Source organism: Pocillopora damicornis, chromosome 9, assembly GCF_964200805.1.
Source record: "Pocillopora damicornis chromosome 9, jaPocDami1.2, whole genome shotgun sequence".
Taxonomy (NCBI): Eukaryota; Metazoa; Cnidaria; class Anthozoa; order Scleractinia; family Pocilloporidae; genus Pocillopora; species Pocillopora damicornis.
Genome location: NC_142678.1, coordinates 8,656,844 through 8,674,879, shown reverse-complemented (window position 1 = coordinate 8,674,879; position 18,036 = coordinate 8,656,844). Strand labels below are relative to the sequence as shown.

The following is an 18,036-nucleotide window of genomic DNA, read 5'->3' as shown; positions in this document are numbered from 1 at the left end:
AAAATATGACAGCTCAAGTTCGCTCTCCGTTCAAATACTCTACTCCTTTATTATTTATGAGGTTCTCAGTTGTTTTGGTACTTGAATTAGTTACTTTGTGATTTAGTTGGTTGATAAAACTCGATTATACAGAATGCACGTAAATCTTCTATAATGCAAAACATTTCTTAGGAAATTGGAGTTATGCCAATCGACGAAACGAGTAATTAGCCATATCGATCTTTGATGAAGAGTTTTTTTTTTAAACATAATCACCCGCAGCCATCTCAGCCAATATTACAGTGTGCTTCCGTTCTGGAAAAGAGTCACTCGAGATGAATGATTGACATTCTTTGAAAGTGTGTGTCAATTATTTTAAGATCTTGTGATTGCTCCGTTCAATTAGAAATTGTGTTGAAAATCCTTGAACCATAAATTTTAGGAGTGAAAGAAGTCGGAGAGGTGAGTGTCTGAGAATCAATCGATGGCTTTAAAACATTTGAACAATTGATCATTGACTCTTACCACACTTACTGAGTTCGAAGAGCGCTCGCTTTAAACTGGTGCTCAGGCTCTTTTTCCTCGTTAGTGTCTGTCATCTTTTAAGTGGAATACCGTTGTTCTTTCTGTCCCAGATGCCCGTGCAATAAGCAAACTGCTTCATGCGAAAAAAAAGACGTTAGGTGCGATTGAGTCGGGCCAAAGAGCAGAATTAAGAGGGTGGAAAAAGGTATTTGCGTGACGCGTGATGGCTCCAAAATTTGCAGTGTGACGCGTGATTGAACCCAATTATCAGCGTGACGCGCGACCGGACAACACAACGTGATGCGTGATTTGCTATTTTGCAAGCGCATGATGCGTGATTTACAAGACTTCTTTTTAGAATTCCGTGATAATGAACGCCCCTTAACCTAAAAGGATACCAATTATCAAAAGTAAATAGGGTCATAACGAAGATCAATAAAACGTGGCATCCGTGTCATTGTTTTCTGGTCTTTTCCGTTCTTTCCAAATTAGCAAAGTTCATACTAGTTCTCGCGGGATAACTAGTTAGCCATATATGAGCTCAAACTATGATGACTATAGGATGCCCAGACGAGTAAACGCTCTCAGAGCGTCTAGTTTCCACAAGTAAGTTGTTTTTATTTGTCAAACAAAAAGCAATATGACAAGTGAGATGCAATTCATTCCAGGGCAAAAAACGGTAGATGCAAGATAATTTTTGATAATACATCCGATAGGTTGAAATCTTATTTTTGAGGATAATTTACAACCAGCGCCAATGGCAGAGGAAATTCAGTCGGCCCAAAGGGCGGAAAAACAAAAAAAAAATGGGCCTGACTGATCATATAAAAATTCAAAACTGAATTTAGTTTTAAGCTGATCAAGGAAAAAAAATTGTTTCGTAGTAAACTTTCACAGTCAATTGAAAATCATTTTTAGATATATGTAATACCGTATTTCCTCGAGTAACCACTCACACCCTAATAAGCCCCCTGCCCCGATAGGCGCCACCCCCCAGCCCATAATATCAAACAAACGTTTTTCTCTCTTTTTGTCAAACAGTTTGGATACGAGGAAAACCTGTATTTATTTCCATTTTATATATAGTTTCTTAGTAAGCCCCCTCCCCCCTCCCCCGCTTTTAAATAAGAGCCCAGGTGCTTATTCGAGGAAATATGGCGATTGAAATGCACAAGAATATGAAGAACTGACCTACAATTTTTTTTTGTGCACGTTAACAAGAGTTGCTATGGGCTCTTCAGAGGAGAAATGTAATATTTACCCAACCATGACCAGCGCTATTATAGCAACATTCATTTTGTTGATTTGTTCCATTGTTAAAAGATCCTCCTCCTCCCCCACAGGAAATATCATCATTAGCCCCGCCACTTCCCCCAGTGTAACCACCACCTCCGCCGGGTCCCTTGTTGAAAAAACATAAACCACCGCCACCTCCGAAACCACTAGTGAAAGCTCCACCCTCTGCCCCCTTAAGATATCCTGAACCTCCTTTTCCCCCTCCTTTACTAGAGTTCTTTGCATCATGTCCATTACTATGGAAGCCAACACCACCACCACCTGCAATACAATCAAAAAGTCATGAGTGATTCTCTTACAAATAGCACCCATAAATTTAATTTCTTGCGATCAAACGACGATCCGCAGTGTTCCGAAACTTAGTTTAGTCCTTTATTTTTAAAGTTTAATTAGTGGAGATTGTTAGCAACAAAAAAGCTTATGAGGACAAGTCAGCGTAAAAATGTTGCAATTGACTCTTTATTTAGTTCTTCTGTTTTATCCAGATCCGTAATTAACGAATAAAAAGCCTTGTCAAATTTTCCGATGTTACGGTTTTTATACATCCTTCAAAATCTGATTATCAGCAACTTACTCTATCATTGCGTTGGAGATAGTGAAGGATAGCAGTAGAATGCAACGAATTTCTCAGTATTTATAAAAAGCAAATTCTCCACCAACCAGAATTCACACCATTACTAAGTCCTCCTTGTCCTTCTATTCCACCTGATCCCAGTGGCGAGTTGTTCCCTGCATTTGGTATTTATGGACGCATCACATCCTGCATGTTGTACTGACATTTTTTTGATTCCCCCTCCACCCCAGCTATGATTAAAGGCGTGTTGTTTCGTCTCACAACAAATGTACCTCCACCACCTCCAACAGTTTTTAAGAAGGTCTTTCCTTTTTTCCCTTCTTGACCAACAAGTATATGAATGATCTCATCTTTGATCAAAATAAAGTTTCCGATCATTCGTACCCCTCTTCCACCGTTCTTGATGATACTGTCCTCACCGTACCCCCCCCTGAAGCTCGTATTACTTCTATTCTGTATTCGCCAGTGTGTGGCACAGTCCATTGTTGAATACCGCTGGACACTGTAACTTGCCCGTCGTGATCCTGACCTGTGTAGTGATTTCCAATTCGGACTGGACCCATACGTCCACTCTTACCAAGAGTTGTAAACATTGCTGTAAATCCTGTATAATAATCGCAAAATGAAACAGAAAGTTATGGTACTGCTAAGGAATTGTCAAATTTTTTTGGGTACTGCCATTATTGCACAATACCGCTTAAAAAAAAATTCCTGTAAATTCGGCAGAATAAGATAACGAAGCAAAAAATCTCCAGAAAATCCCACTAACAAGTAAGACTTTCTAAGTTGATTATTTTCTTCCGAACCCATTAATAAGTATATTTTCATAACGGTATCTTCGCACTGGCTCTGGTAATGAACATAGAATCTACTTTCAACTGCAAATATGTTGTCACTCTTGCTGGTTACCCCCAGGAAACTGGTGAATTCACCAAGCTGCATAGCTTTCAACGCTGCAAAATGCAAATCTGTTCACATCTTTAAGAAGAAAACTCCTTAAGTTGACCCTGGTTGATCTTGATGGACATCGCTCTAGTGTGTACCTTAAGCTTAAGACATAGGCATCACTGATCTCCAATGGGCAGAGCATGCAGAAGAAATCACCTCAAAGGCCAACAAAACCCTTCGCAAATCAGGCGAGTTTGCCGCGATGTCAATCACGTTTAGATAAGAAAGCTGCTGTAATGTCCTGTGGTCAGACCCAAACTTGAATAATGCTCCTTCCTATGCTCTCCTTGTACCATCATACATGGAGCATTAATTAAGAACATCTAAAGGTGTCCAATCAAGTTTATTCTTAACTACCCAACGAGTAACGTCTCTTATGCTGATGGGCTCGTAATGCTGGGCCTGCTGCCGGTAGAATACCGTACAGAAATTAGGGACATTGTACTCTGGTACAAGTTTAAGTCTGGTGCTATGTCCATCAGAAAAATAAAGAGATATGAGATAGAATGATAAACTAACAGTTACCTATACATTTGGTTCCATTTCCACGAAATCCATCTTTACACTTGCAGTTGTACGATCCCCGGGTATTGTTACACTCAGCATTTACATCACAGTTGTGTGTTCCCTCAGCACATTCGTCCAAGTCTAGAGAATTAAAAAAGAAACATCTTTTGTACGGAACCTGTTTTTATTTTGTTATCTTGTGTTTTGTGGTTTTATTGTTTTCTCGTTTGTTTGCTTTAGTAGATTTTTGAGATGTTATAGTCAGCTACTTTATTCTAATTATCTCGTCACCATGTTCCCGTCAATAGTGTAACTCCATATTCCGCATGTAAACAGACACACAACCCACAATTCCCCCATTTGCTCTGACGAAGGACTAGTGCTCGAAACTTCAGATTTTAAACTCGCAACAGTGGCCTATTTTACGTTATCAACTCACTTGATACAACTAGATAACCTTTGAAGTTAGTTCCTTTCCCATGAAATCCATTTTTACAGACGCACTTGTAAGATCTCAGGGTATTGTTACACTCAGCATTCTCATCACAGCCGTTTGTTTCACTAGAACACTCATCTATGTCTGAGACAATAGAATGAGCGCTACATTTATATAAGGGTTTGTGTGTATTTCACGTTCTCTCGCCGCAAGTGTTTTCGCCTCCATGCTAGCGTTCCCCGTTGTCAGATAAGAAATAGCCACAAATTCATTTTACTGACTGCAAAAAATTTATAGGATTCCTCACCTCTATCACAATCGTGACCTTCAAATCCAGATCCAAAAGCACACAAACACTGATAATCTCTGTGTGTAAAGCCAGCTTGGCATGTTGCATTATTTCTGCAAGGATTGCTGGTGCAAGCATTCTTACGAAGAAAAAGAATATGACCACTTAAATTTTTGTGTTTGTCTTCTGCGCGTGCATTCATGTTTGCGAGTTCTGAATGTTATGCAAGTTTTCTTGCATCATGTCCATGTATTCTGCGCAAGCTTTTTCTCGTTCCAAGCGTGGCATTGTTTAGAGCGAGAGCAAAATCTGCGTGTATCCTATAAATGTATAAAAACAGCTCCAGAAGCGGTCATTCTTAAATAACAAAATATGCCTCTCTTAATTCTTTTTTCAAAATTTTAAACGTTCAATTAACGTAACTTATATTGTGATGGGTGGAAGGAGAATTTAGAGGAGTGGCAGAGGCTAAGGGATGCTTAGTCTTGCGGAAAAGCCTCAACGAGTATAAAGTGCCATACTCTTGCCTTAAAAACGTCATCCTCACCTCATGAGGATAATGGATAATCATTCGCTTGAACAGTTTGAAAGTAACTAAAACGAGTCGGTTGATTTGGTGACAATGTCCTGCAGAAAGAAAGTGCTAGATGTACCTTTTAGGAGGCTCTTCTGCTCTTTCACTTGAAGTGGAGTAAAACACTTTATTCGCAATGTATTTGGCAAGAATGTGCGTGCTTAATAACAGCATGCAACTTTCGTTTTTTACCAGTTCTCCATCGTGTTCAATGGTCGCGTTATTCAGATCACACTTGTGTGTTCCAGACGCCTGTCTTAGCTTATGGAAGTTATAACTGACACAGTTAGGTTCCAGATAGCATTGTAAACTGCAGAGATCCTCGTCGAATACTTCAATAGTTCGAACCGTGTGATTCTCCAACCTGTAGCCAGGTTTAGGAAAACTGGTAAACTTCAAATTGCGGCAGTTACCTGGTGAACAATTATATTAAGAAAGTTGCTATGTTACATTGAGCACCTCAATTGAGACTGGAATTGTAGAGCAGTGTTACTTCTGAATTATTGCTTTGGTTTAGCACCAGGAGAGTGATTTATATTAATAATCTGACTTATCATGTTTATCTTCCTTTGGTTGTGATCAGCTATCGTGATCGATCGATTGTTCCCGAACTCCATAAACAACTTTGTTAATATATAGAGTAAGTCGTGTTTGTCACGTAATAATGGTCCTCTCGTTTGAGCATGTTTGGTTCTTTTAAAAAAGGTTATTATCGGAACGTGTCGTGAAGTTTTTTGTTTGGTCAATTCATGAGAAGCGTTTGTTTTTATGTCGCGTGACTTCATCTTTCGATCAATATGCGTATTATGAAAAGTGCAAGAAAACAAAATTAGTCGCTCACATATAAATCACAAGCCTCTCAACTTTATGAACTCTATGGTACGTCAAGCAATTTTGACAAACTCGATATACACTATCTATGTCCTGGCTTTCTATTTCTAAAGATGTAACAAACGTTTTCTATGCATACTGTGTATTAACGAGCACTAACAGGCGAAACGCTGAAATTTACCCTCGAGCATGCACTCCCTAAGGGGATAATTGAGTATGAGTATTGACAGAAGAAATAAATCCTAAAATGTCAACTATCGTCTTTGTTAAACAAATGTTTTATTTGAATCCCCTGTTTTGCCTCAGACTAAGTCAAAACTTCCTCTCTGGGGTGGATCATTAATAACTTATGCCATAGTTCTACCAACTCGCCGGAATACACAAATTCAGTCTTCGATTTAGGTTTTTTGAAATATGAACCAAAACTTATATCAACTTTGGAGCTGATTGTACAAAAAAGTCAGGTTTTTCCACAGATAATATGTTAAGTGCCAAGTTTGAAGCACTGCTCTAACAATGCGTTATGTTGCTTTGCTCTGAGGAATTAAAAGGTTTCTTTACTAAGAATTAAAAACCTTTACTCCTGTATAAAGTTTTTAGTTGAACAAGCCAAGCCATTTCAGTTGAGTTCAAATGAGCTTCTCCATCTTACAGTATTCAACTCATCCATCAAAAATAAAAAAAGTCGAACACGTCTCTAGACTTCAATTCATTGAAGAGACAGTGACTGTTTTATTTCTAAAGTTAACTTTGCTTTAAGATACTCCAATAAGCGCCCCTTTTTGAATCAACATGAAATAATTCATTACATTTGATATTAGTAGGAGATGTGCTTCCGCTTATATCAAGTTCTGGAAGAAAAAAAAGTCACTTCTAATAAATGATTGACATTTTGTGAAAAATGTACGTCAATTATTTTCAGATCTTCTGACTGCTCCGTCCAATTAGAAATTGTGTTGGAAATCCTTGAATCATAAACTGTAGGAGTAATAGAAATCGGGTGAGTGTCTGAGAATCAATTGAGGACTTTAAAACATTAGAACAATTGATCAATGGCTCTAACCAAACTACACTGAGTTCGAAGAGCGCTCGCTTAAAACTGGTGCTCAGGCTCTTTTTCCTTGTCGTTATCCGTCATTTTTATGCGGATTACCGCTGTCGTTTCTGTCCCAGGTGCCCGTGCAATGTGCGATCTGCTTCATGCGAAAAAAAATGTTAAGTGCGAAAATTGAGTCGGTCCAAAGAGCAGAATTAAGGGATATTGGGTCTAACTGATCGTATAAAAAATTCAAAATCTGCACTTAGTTTTACTCAGATCAACGGAAACAAAAAAGTGATGACACGATAAACCCTCATAGTCAACTGAAAACCATTTTTTAACATGTAAGACTTGAGATACACAAGCTCTATATAAAATATTTATCAATACTAATTCCTTTCATGTTACTTAATGATTGATTATCAGTGGATGATAAGCCTAAAACATCTTGGCAGCTGTTTTTGACCTTATGTCAACGTATAAGCGAAAGCAGTTTGTGTCTAAAATGCCCTTCACACTAGGAAAACTTTACGCGCACAAAAACGGGGTCTTTACCGCACAGCTTTCAAAGTTCCATTGCACCAAAACAGGAAAACAACATGGGCGCATTAAGAGAGACACCGAGGGATCTGGGGTTCTGCTCACCAGGCTCCCCTAGGTTCCATTTTACGTTCCATTTTAGGATCCATTTCCATAAAAACCGTCTTTTCAAGTGCACTTGTGAGGCTAAACCCAAAATTTTGACCGAACGTTGGGGGGATTCAGACCTACTATGAGGAGGCCAGCGAATGGCTTCCAAACAAACTTCAACTATTTGAAGTTGGGTCCCCATTACATGTTTAACTTCGCAAGGACCCTCAGTCAAGGCTGGTTTTGTGTGCTACAAAACTAGGAATAGGAGTATAAACGAGAAGTAAATTTGAACATTCTCTTATTTCCGGTACCGAGACACATGTACATTTCTTCGTTCTGTCTCAAAATAAACCTGCTCTCAGTTTGTGTTGATTTATAACTTAAGTTTGACTAACAGACAAGAAGAAAATAGTGACAGCCAAATGTTCATTTATTGATTTTCAGCAAAGTGTTATTTGAAAGCTCCACTATTGACCGAACGATTCAGGGAAAGTGATTATTCTTCTTTGGTCTTCTCTGTAACTCATAGAAATAATTTTTGGAACTTGAAATGGCTTCACTGGTAAAGAACATCTTTAAGATATTTCTAGCTGTTATTAAGCACGCACATTCTTGCCAAATACATTGCGAATAAAGTGTTTTACTCCACTTCAAGTGAAAGAGCAGAAGAGCCTCCTAAAAGGTACATCTAGCACTTTCTTTCTGCAGGACATTGTCACCAAACCAACCGACTCGTTTTAGTTACTTTCAAACTGTTCAAGCGAATGATTATCCATAAACAGTTTATAATCTCTTGGCTTTGATTACAAGGATGAGTTTTCGTCTACCCTCACACAACCATCGAAGCGAATATTACAGTGCTTTTTGACTTCCCTTGAAATTGCTAAGCTCCCAAGAAAGTAGCATTTTTTGTCAAAATTTCATTGAAATAGGGTAAATATTTTATTCTCATTTTTATGTGTATTTTCTACTGTGATTATAATTACTGGACTATAAACATACATAATGTGAAGTGACAGGAAGCTCAATTCTATGATGTCACGAGTATATGTAATTCAGTGAGATTATTTTAAATTCTGGATAACAGAAAGTTGTTATAGTGATAAACGTTTCTTCCATGGCAGGACCCGCAAAAAGGCTCCTTTTCGCGAATGTTCGTAAATTATCCAATATCTATGTTCGATAAAAACAAAGAAAACAATTTTATACCCTAAAATAACTTTCAGGTCTCTTTGTGGCACCTCACAAGAATAAAGGAGTCCTAATTACTTTTCCTTTGTTTAAAGTTGGAACATTTTATAAATATCACCGTTGATAACCACATAATCCTCGCCTACCCGAAAAAAGAAATTAGAAAATACATATTGACAAGTGAAATTGAAGAACTTGAAGTTGGAAGTACCCAAAAATGTTTTTCATGCGGAAAGCCATCAGGGTTAATTTGATAAAGCAAAGTAAACAAAAAACAAAAGATAATATTTCACCGTAGAGCCACGCCAGGTGCTTTAACTGTCAGCTGATGCCACCTAGGATTGAAAAGAATGATTTTTTTATAAGCCCCTTATTTGTAATTTTGAAACTTTTGAGGCAGGAAAATATCATGTACTCGTATGCAAATCTTTTCAGGCTGCCAAAGCAGGTACTTATGAAAACATGGGGGGGTGGGGGCGGGGAGGTGGTAGTGCGTATAGAGGGTCTACAATAAATACTCATTATGAACACTAATTTCCACTGAAAGCTTTGATACATCAGGTAGTGGGCTCGGACTGCAGGTCCTTTTTTTTTACATTTCACATACATGAAAACATACATCTAAATTTTCCTAGATATAGATACTCAATATTGACTTTCTTTTTTTATTGTCTTTTCAACATATCTAGCCATAATTTTACATAAATCAATTTCTTACTCTCTGTGTTAAGACCTCAACTTTTCAGCCACGATTATCCCATTTTGAAACTTTATGGTCATGAAAAATCTATCCAAATTAGGTCCAGAAGTTTCCATCTAGGAAAGCCTGTAATACTATCGTTGCAGGACCCGCAAAAAAAGGGCTTATTTGGGCTACAGTGTAAAAGAGTAAGTTACTTTCTCAATCAGTACTCGGATTTCTGTGTCAAAATTTCCAGGATCGACACTTAAATATTGCAGTGTGATGACGACATTTTATATCATTCAAGTATTCTTTCTCTTATATAATTTGCTGAAAATTACACATGACCACCGTCAATATCACAGATTTCTCTGAAGTCGCAATGGTTTTTTTAAATGCATCAACACAGCTCCTACGATAAGGCAACTATCCTATTGCTGCCGTTCTCTATTTATTCCGAGCAAACGTTTATGTATTTTAATTAATAACTTATGGTCCTTTCCGTTTTCATATACCTGGACCGCTCAGCAGATTCCCTTCAGCAAAAACTTATAGTCTTAGAAAAATGAGTATCGTTCATTGAAGTGATACCTGATAAACGACAGGCGACCACCATAGAATAGAGAGACTTGGAACCTAAACTTGAAATTATCATAACCAAAACAAAAGAACTTCAAGAACAGGTAAGAAAGCAAAGTTATTACTTTCAGTAGAATCTGTTGTTTTGTCGGCGGGTAGGGGAAGCACGAATTTTGTTATCAATTTGGAAATAAAAAGCCGTATACGTGTTGAATTTCGAAAATTTGACGTTTCAAGCCCTCTTGCCCATAATTACAAGGATGAGGTTTCGTATTACCTTACCCAACCATCTCAGCGAATATTAGTGTTTTTTGACTTCCCCTGAAATTGCTTGACTCTCAAGAATGTAACTTTTTAATTACGGACCTACAGAAGACTTTGCCAAAATTTCTTTGAAACAAGGTAAATATTTTATTCTCATTTTTATGTGTATTTTTCGACTGTGATTATAACCACTAGACTATGAACATACATAATCTGAAGTGACAGGAAGCTTAATTCTATGATGTCACGAGTATATGTAATTGATATTATTTTAAATTCTGGATAACAGAAAGTTGTGATAGTGATAAACGTTTCTTCCATTGCAGGACCCGCAAAAAGGCTCCTTTAGGAGCCAAAAATATCAATCAAGGGCGGATCTAGGGATTGGTCGGTGGGTCCCAACAACTCTCTTCTCTCACCATCGGACCTGTGGCATGGTGGATTTTTTTTTTCTTTTTTTTTTCCTACTTGTCTGACCCCTAAATTCTTTCAACTACAAGATTGCATTTGACCTGGTTATACCAATCAATATGAAATATCTAAAATTTACATGTCTTGATATGATTGTCAGTTTATTTAGGCTACAACGTGAAAGAGTTAGTTGCTTTCTAAATCGGTGTTCGGAATTCCGTGTCAAAATTTCCAGGATCCATACCTAAATATTGCAATGTGAAATTTCAAGGATTCACACTCAGGTAATACAATGTGATGACGACATTTGGTAACATTCAAGTATTCTTGCTCTTATATAATTTGCTGAAAATAACACAAGAAAGGAAGCACGAAGTTTGTTATCAATTTGGAAATAAAAAGCCGTACACGTGTTGAGTTTCGACAATTTGAGGTTTCAAGCAGTAGCCTGAATCGTCTACCGGTGCAAAGGACTAAAGGCTAGCGTGAAAATGGTTAACCCTTCGAAAGTCATGATTTGTTTGATTTGATCTAAAGTAAGTAACAGAACATTTGACAAACATAGCAGGACCAACATTGAAATCGCCCCCCCCCTCCCTTACCCTCTCGCTAGCTTTTTTGCCCACTTGAATATTACTAATTGGCTGAGTTATAGTCGCCCAGTCTCCTAGGTCCAGAGAATGGCTGCGAAGGAGACTGAAAGTAACTCATCTTCTCGCTGGTTGTTGTGACCTTTTGAAGATGGCCAATTTCAAAGGAATTTCGCTGGGACACTACAGAAGTCTCAATACTATAATCAGAGTTCTGACAAAACAACAACAAAACAACTATAAATACCGAGAAAAATCAGTTTATTGACTAAAATCAACTGTGGTTATCAAAATTTACCATAGTGACTTAAATTAAGGTTATGACCAAGTGCTATTCTCCTCAGTGAAAAAAGTGATTTCATATTAAACTTTCACAGTCAATTGAAAATTACTTTTAGATATATGTAATACCGTATTTCCTCGAGGAACCACCCACACCCTAATAAGCCCCCTCCCCCAATAGGCACCACCCCCATAATATCAAACAAGCGTTCCCCCTCCTTTTTTCTCACTTTTTCAAACAGTTTGGATACGAGGAAAACCTTTTTTTTTTATTTCCACTTTATATATAACTTTATGAGCTTCAGCTAGAATAGTTTCTTAGTAAGCGCCCCCCCCCCCCTTCCCCCTTTAAGCTTAAATTTTAAATAAGAGCCCGGGTGCTTATTCGAGGAAATAGGATGATTGAAATGCACAAGAATATTAAAAACTGACAGACAACTTTTTTTGTGCTCGTTAAAAACAGCTGCTATGTGCTCTTCATCGGAGAAATGTAATATTTACCCAACCATGACCAGCGCTATTATAGCAACATTCATTTTGTTGATTTGTTCCATTGTTTAAAGATCCTCCCCCTCCCCCACAGGAAATATCATCACTGGCCCCGCCACTTCCCCCAGTGTAACCACCACCACCGCCTGGTCCCTTGTTGAGTTTACGTAAACCACCGCCACCTCCGAACCCACTAACTAACCCTCCACCCTCTCCCCCCTGAAGATATCCTGAACCTCCTTTTCCCCCTCTTCCACCAGAGCTCGTTGCATCATGTCCATTATTATGGAAGCCGCCACCACCGCCACCTACAGTACAATCAAAAAGTGATCAGTGATTCTCTTACAAATAGCACCCACAAATTTAATTTCTTGCGATCAAACGGCGATCCGCAGTGTTCCGAAATGTACTTTAGTTCTTGATATTTGGAGTTTAATAAATGGAGATTCTTAGTAATAAAAAAGCTTATGAGGACAAGTCAGCGTAAAAATGCTGCAACTAACTCTTTATTTAATGCCACTGTTTAATCCAGATCCGCAACTGACGAATGAGAAACCTTGTTAAGTTTTTCGATGTCATCTCCTGCGGTATATTCGCGGATCGATGTCGATAATTAAATAAATATGCAGGAAATTTGAAAAGAAAAGAGCAAAATTTAACAGAATCTTAAGTCTTGTATGAGGCGTTAGCTTCCAAAGGAATCATCAAAGAAAAGCTTAATTAATAACTAAAATTAACATTGAGAATTTTGATAATTACGGTTTTTATACATCCTTCAAATCAGCGATTAACTCTATCATTAAGTTAGAGATAGTGAAGCATGGCAGTAGAATGCAACGAGTTTCTCAGTAATTATAAGAAGCAAATTCTCCACCAACCAGAATTCACACCATTAGTAAGTCCTCCTTGTCCTTCTCTTCCCCCTGATCCCAGTGGCGAGTTGTTCCCTGCATTTGCAGTGGTGTCTTGGGACGCATCACATCCCGGATGTTGTTCTGACATATTTTTGATTCCCCCTCCACCTCCAGCTATGATTAAAGGCATGTTGTTTCGTCTCACAACAAATGTACCTCCACCACCTCCGGCAGTTTTTGAGTTGGTCTCTCCTTTTTTCCCTTCTTGACCAACAAGTATATGAATGATCTCATCTTTGGTCAAAATAAAGTTTCCAATCATTCGTGCCCCTCTTCCACCGTTCTTGATGATACTGTCCTCACCGTACCCCCCTGAGGCTCCTATTGCTTCTATTCTGTATTCGCTAGTGTGTGGCACAGTCCATTGTTGAATACCTCTGGACAATGTAACTTGCCCGTCGTGATCCTGACCTGCGTAGTGACTTCCAATTCGGACTGGACCCTTAGTTCCACTCTTACCAAGAGTTGTAAACACTGCTGTAAATCCTGTATAATAATCGCAAAATGAAAGGGAAAGTTATCGTACTGCTAAGAAATTAATTGTCAAATTACTTTGGGTATTGCCAATGTTGCACACTACCGCTTACAAACAAGTATTCCTGTAAATCCGGCAGATATAGTTATCTTCATGACGGTATCTTCGCACTGGCTCTGGTAATGAACATAGGATCTACTTTCACCCGCAAATATGCTGTCACTCTTGCTGGTAACTCCTCGGAAACTATTAAATTCACCGAGCTGCAAAGCTTTCAACGCCGCAAAATGCAAATCCGTTCACGTCTTTAAGAAGATAACTCCTGGTTGACCTTGATGGACATCGCTCGAGTTTGTACCTTACGCTTAAGACCTAAGCATCACTGATTCCCGTGATCTCCGATGGGCAGAGCATGCAGGAGAAATAACCTCAAAGGCCAACAAAACCTTTCGTGAATCAGGCGAGTTTTCCGCGATGTCAATGACGTTTAGATAAGGATGCTGCTGTGCTGTCCTGTGGTCAGACCCAAACTTGAATAATGCTCCTGCCTATGGTCTCTTTATTATACAGTCATACAACAGTGGCCTATTTTACGCTATCAACTTACTTGATGATACCAAATTACCTTTGCAGTTAGTTCCATTTCCACGAAATCCATCTTTACACTTGCAGTTGTAGGATCCCAGGGTATTGTTACACTCAGCATTCACATCACAGTTGTGTGTTCCGTCAGCACATTCGTCCAAGTCTAGAGAATTAAAAAAGAAGTATCTTTTGTACGGAACCTGTTATTATGTTTTCATCTTGTGTCTGAGACAACAAAATGAGCGCTACATTTATATAAGGGTTTGTGTGTATTTTACGTGCTCTAGCCGCAAGTGTTTTTGCCTCTATTCTAACGTTCCCCGTTATCAGATAAGAAATGGCCACACAATCATTTTACAGACTACAAAAAAATTGAGAGGATCCTCACCTCTATCACAATCGTGGCCTTCAAATCCAGTTCCAAAAGCACAAAAACACTGATAATCTCTGTGTGTAAAGCCAGCTTGGCATGTTGCATTATTTCTGCAAGGATTACTGGCGCAAGCATTCTTAAGAAGAAAAAGAATATGACCACTTCAATTTTTGTGTTTGTCTTCGGCGCGTGCATTCCTGTTTGCGAGTGCAGAATGTTATGCAGGTTTGTGAAATCTACGCGTCTTCCCTCATTTCCATGTATTCCACGCAAGCTTTTTTGTTATTTACTCAAATATTTGTGTTGAGCACATTGGTTCCCGTCTCAAGTGTGGCACTGTTCAGAGCGAGAGCAAAGTCTGCGTGTATCTTATAAATGTATAAAAACAGCTCCAGAACCAGTCATTCTTAAATAACAAAGTATGCCTCCCTTAATTCTTTATTTCAAAAGTTTAAGCGTTCAATTATCGTAACCTATATTCTGGTGGGTGGAAGGAGAATTTAGAGGAGTGGCAGAGGCTGGGGGATGCTTAGTCTTGTAAAAAGGCCTCAACGAGTACAAAGTCTCATACTCTTGGCTTAAAAACGTCATCCTCACCTCAGCTCCGCGGTAAATGTAACTTTCGTTTTTTACCAGTTCTCCATCGTGTTCAATGGTCGCGTTATTCAGATCACACTTGTGTGTTCCAGACGCCTGTCTTAGCTTATGGAAGTTATAACTGACACAGTTAGGTTCCAGATAGCAATGTAACCTGCAGAGATCCTCGTCGAATACTTCAATAGTTCGAACCGTGTAATTCTCCAACCTGTAGCCAGGTTTAGGAAAACTGGTAAACTGCAAATTGCGGCAGTTGCCTGGTGAACAATTATATGAAGAAAGTTGCTACGTCACTTAGTTGCTTTAGTTTAGCACCAAAAGAGTGATTTATATTAATAAACTGACCTATCATGTTATCTTCCTTTGGTTGCGATCAGCTATAGTGATCGAACGATTGTTGCACAAATCCATAAACACCTTTGTTGTTACATAGAGTGAATCGTGTTTATCACGTGATAATGGTCCTCTCGTCTGAGCATGCTTGGTTCTTTAAAAAAAGGGTTATTATCGGAACGTGTCGTGAAGTTTTTATTGTGTTATGTCGCGTGACTTCAGCTTTCGACCAAACTGCGTATCAATTATGAAAAGTGCGAGAAGACAAAATTAGTCACCCACGCAAAACTCATGACCTTCTTAACTTTATCAACTCCACGGTACGCAATTTAGGTCCTGGCTTTCTACCTCTAAGGATGTAACAAACGTTTTCACTGCATACTGTACATTAACGATCACTAAAAGGCGAAACGCTGAAATTTATTCTTGAGCATGCACAACATAAGGGTATAATTGCGGACGATATGAGGAAAAAATCCTGAACTGTCAATTGTCGTCTTTGTTAATTAAATCTTTTGTTTGAACCACCTACTTTTGTCTCAAGCTAAGTAAGAACTTCCTTTCTGCGTTGGATCATAAATAACTTATGCCATAGCTCTACCAACTCTCTCGAATACTCGAATTCAGCCTTCGATTTAGGTTTTTTCAAATATCAACCAACATGTAGATCAACTTTGGAGCCAGATTGTAAAAAAAAGTCAGGTTTTTCCACAGATAACACGATTAAGTGCGTTATGTTGCTCGCTGTAACGAACTAAAAGGTTTCTTCACCAAGAATTGAAAAGCTTTACTCCAGTGTAAAGTTTTAAGTCTAACAAGACAAGCCATTTTGGTTGAGTTTAGATGAGCCTCTCAACTCATCTATCGTGCACGATCAAAAAAGTCGAACACGTCTCTAGACTTCAATTCATTGAAGAGACAGTGATTGTTTTTCTTTTCTAAAGTTAACTTTACTTTAAGATACTCCAATAAGCGCCCCTTCTTTTTTAATTTAGATGAAACAATTAATTATATTTGATATTAGTTGGAGAAGCTTATGCGATTACTTTAAGATTCAGTTGTTGTAAACAAAAAAAAATTTGAAATGAAAAAATAATTTGTCGCTTTGGTAAACATTGAAATATACACAAACCATAACAAAGTCATAACTGTGGTAAAATCTTACCTTGTCCTTCCGGTATTAGGGAGGCCAAAACAATGAGAACGAAGTAGTAGAGTACAGAGAGCATGTTCTCAGAAAACACCAGTTATAACTCTAGCTAACAGCCATAGTGAATTTTTCAAACATGAGGGAAACATCATGCAAAATATAACAGTTCAAGTTTAATCTCCGTTCAAATACTCCACTCCTATATTATTTATGAGGTTCTCAGTTGTTTTCGTGCACGAATTAGTTACTTTGGGATTTAGTTGGTTGATAAAACTCGATTATACAGAATGCACGTAAATCTTTTTTAATGCAAAATATTTCTTAGGAAATTGGACCTATGCCAATCGACGAAACGAGTAATTAGCCATATCGATCTTTGATGAAGAGTTTTTTTTAAACATAATCACCCGCAGCCATCTCAGCCGATATAACAGCGTGCTTCCGTTCTGGAAAAGAGTCACTCGAGATGAATGATTGACATTTTTTGAAAGTGTGTGTCAATTATTTAAAGATCTTGTGACTGCTCCGTTCAATTAGAAATTGTGTAGAAAATCCTTGAACCATAAATTGTAGGAGTGAAAGAAATCGGAGAGGTGAGTGTCTGAGAATCAATCGAGGGCTTTAAAATATTTGAACAATTGGCCAATGACTCTTACCACACTAACTGAGTTCAAAGAGCGCTCGCTTAAAACTGGTGCTCAGGCTCTTTTTCCTTGTCATTATCTTTCATCTTTTGAGCGGATTACCGTTGTTCTTTCTGTCCCAGATGCCCGTGCAATGTGCAATCTGCTTCATGCGAAAAAAAAGATGTTAGGTGTGATTTAGTCGGGCCAAAGAGCAGAATTAAGAGGGTGGAAAAAGGTATTTGCGTGACGCGTGATGGCTCCAAAATTTGCAGTGTGACGTGTGATTGAACCCAAATTATCCGCGTGACGCGGGACCGGACAACACAACGCGATGCGTGATTTGCTATTTTGCAAGCGCATGATGCGTGATTTACAAGACTTCTTATTAGAATTCCATGATAAGTGAACGCCCTTTAACCTAGAAAGATACCAATCATCAAAAGTAAATAGGGTCATAACGAAGGTCAATTAAACGTGGCATCCGTGTCATTGTTTTCTGGTCTTTTCCGTTCTTTCCAAATTAGCAAAGTTCATACTAGTTCTCGCGGGATAACTAGTTAGCCATATATGAGTTCAAACTATGATCACTATAGGATGCCCAGACGAGTAAACGCTTGCAGAGCGTCTAGTTTCAACAAGTAAGTCGTTTTTATTTGTCAAACAAAAAGCAATATGACAAGTGAGATGCAATTCATTCCAGGGCAAAAAACGGTAGATGCAAGATAATTTTTGATGATACATCCGATAGTTTGAAATCTTACATTATTAGCTTAGCGTACTTACTCTTTCTTAAGTGACACGTGATTGGGTTAAAAAAATTCTCCGTGATGTGGTGTGATTGAAACCCACCTTTGCCACCCTCAA

General features: G+C 38.4%; 1 protein-coding gene across 1 annotated transcript; it reads right to left on the bottom strand.

The window, feature by feature from the left end:
• Window positions 1–11,394: 11,394 nt before the first annotated feature.
• On the bottom strand, window positions 11,395–16,625 carry LOC113680887 (uncharacterized). The gene is made up of 7 exons (XM_089181496.1): window positions 16,562–16,625; window positions 15,064–15,320; window positions 14,482–14,602; window positions 14,134–14,256; window positions 12,998–13,519; window positions 12,132–12,427; window positions 11,395–11,562 (listed from the first exon to the last, which is right to left on the bottom strand). Exons 1-7 carry the CDS (start codon window positions 16,623–16,625, stop codon window positions 11,395–11,397), a joined length of 1,551 nt encoding a protein of 516 aa, XP_089037622.1.
• Window positions 16,626–18,036: the final 1,411 nt, after the last annotated feature.

What these genes read in the sequence shown, in the direction of transcription:
- LOC113680887 (XM_089181496.1), bottom strand. Translation starts at nt 16,625, where the DNA reads ATGCTCTCTGTACTCTACTACTTCGTTCTCATTGTTTTGGCCTCCCTA. An exon ending in ACATTTACCGCGGAGCTGAG is followed by an intron (nt 14,603 to 15,063) that starts GTGAGGATGACG and finishes TTTCTTCTTAAG; the next exon opens with AATGCTTGCGCCAGTAATCC. An exon ending in AGGCCACGATTGTGATAGAG is followed by an intron (nt 14,257 to 14,481) that starts GTGAGGATCCTC and finishes TTAATTCTCTAG; the next exon opens with ACTTGGACGAATGTGCTGAC.